Below are 854 nucleotides of genomic sequence, written 5' to 3' on the forward strand. Positions count from 1 at the left end.
ACAATCATTTTTAAAACTTTTATAGCTAATTTACAAAACAAAGCCTTTCTAGATGCACGTCTTATTTTACAAAACTACAAAGAATAATACATTCCTATAAGAAGAAAAACATAGAGAAGCGCAGCATTCATTCAGCTACTGAAGCCCATGGCAACCACGGGAATCCTTACAAAGTGCCCTTTGTCACCTTTCAGAAGTACCTCACCAAAGCTGTATCTACCTGTCACAGAACGCACCGTTAGGCTCACCCAAATCGCCTTGGACGAGCCGGCAAGGACCGTCATGGCAGGAGGATTGGCATCAAGGGCAATCTCTGGTGACATTCTGGTGGAGATGACATAGGTCTCGGTCTCAGCCACGTTGGTAACTGTGCGCTTGACAGTCTGGGTTCCCACTAAATGAGAAATTGTGATGGATGGGGTGTTGAGATCAGAGGGTTTGCCATGAGTGGCATTGCATTGTGAGCTTGTGATGTTTGAGACCTCTTGTGGATCCACACCCGGTATTGAGCACAGGAAGTTTATGTAGTCCAAATATGCTGATAAAGATAAATGATGTTACAGAATCAAGACATTCACAAAGAATCTCAATTCAATGTAACTTGGATTTGATCCAGAAAACCATTAACTTCCTAGATTTTATTACATGGTAAGGTGTAATTAGAAATGACCATGGCTTCTAAATTCAGAAAACTACTTGAATGTATTGCAATGATGGAATTTTCATAGGAGAGCATAAAATCATTTTCTTAAACTTTATTTTAATATATACAAGCAACTAAGTGGACCAACAGGTATAAAAGAAAAGGATTAGTACGAGGAATTAACCAACATTTAGAATTTTTGACATTAATA

The 854-nt window shown here is 38.8% G+C and overlaps 1 protein-coding gene across 1 annotated transcript; it reads right to left on the minus strand.

Moving 5' to 3' along the window:
* Positions 1–7: 7 nt before the first annotated feature.
* LOC110034587 (subtilisin-like protease SBT2.6) lies at positions 8–557 on the minus strand (the record flags this gene model as incomplete). The annotated part of the gene is made up of 1 exon (XM_020738837.1): positions 8–557. A coding segment is annotated over one exon (426 nt), but the record flags the coding sequence as incomplete, so codon positions are not given.
* Positions 558–854: the final 297 nt, after the last annotated feature.

This window comes from Phalaenopsis equestris, unplaced genomic scaffold (genome assembly GCF_001263595.1).
Source record: "Phalaenopsis equestris unplaced genomic scaffold, ASM126359v1 Scaffold190784, whole genome shotgun sequence".
Taxonomy (NCBI): domain Eukaryota; kingdom Viridiplantae; phylum Streptophyta; class Magnoliopsida; order Asparagales; family Orchidaceae; genus Phalaenopsis; species Phalaenopsis equestris.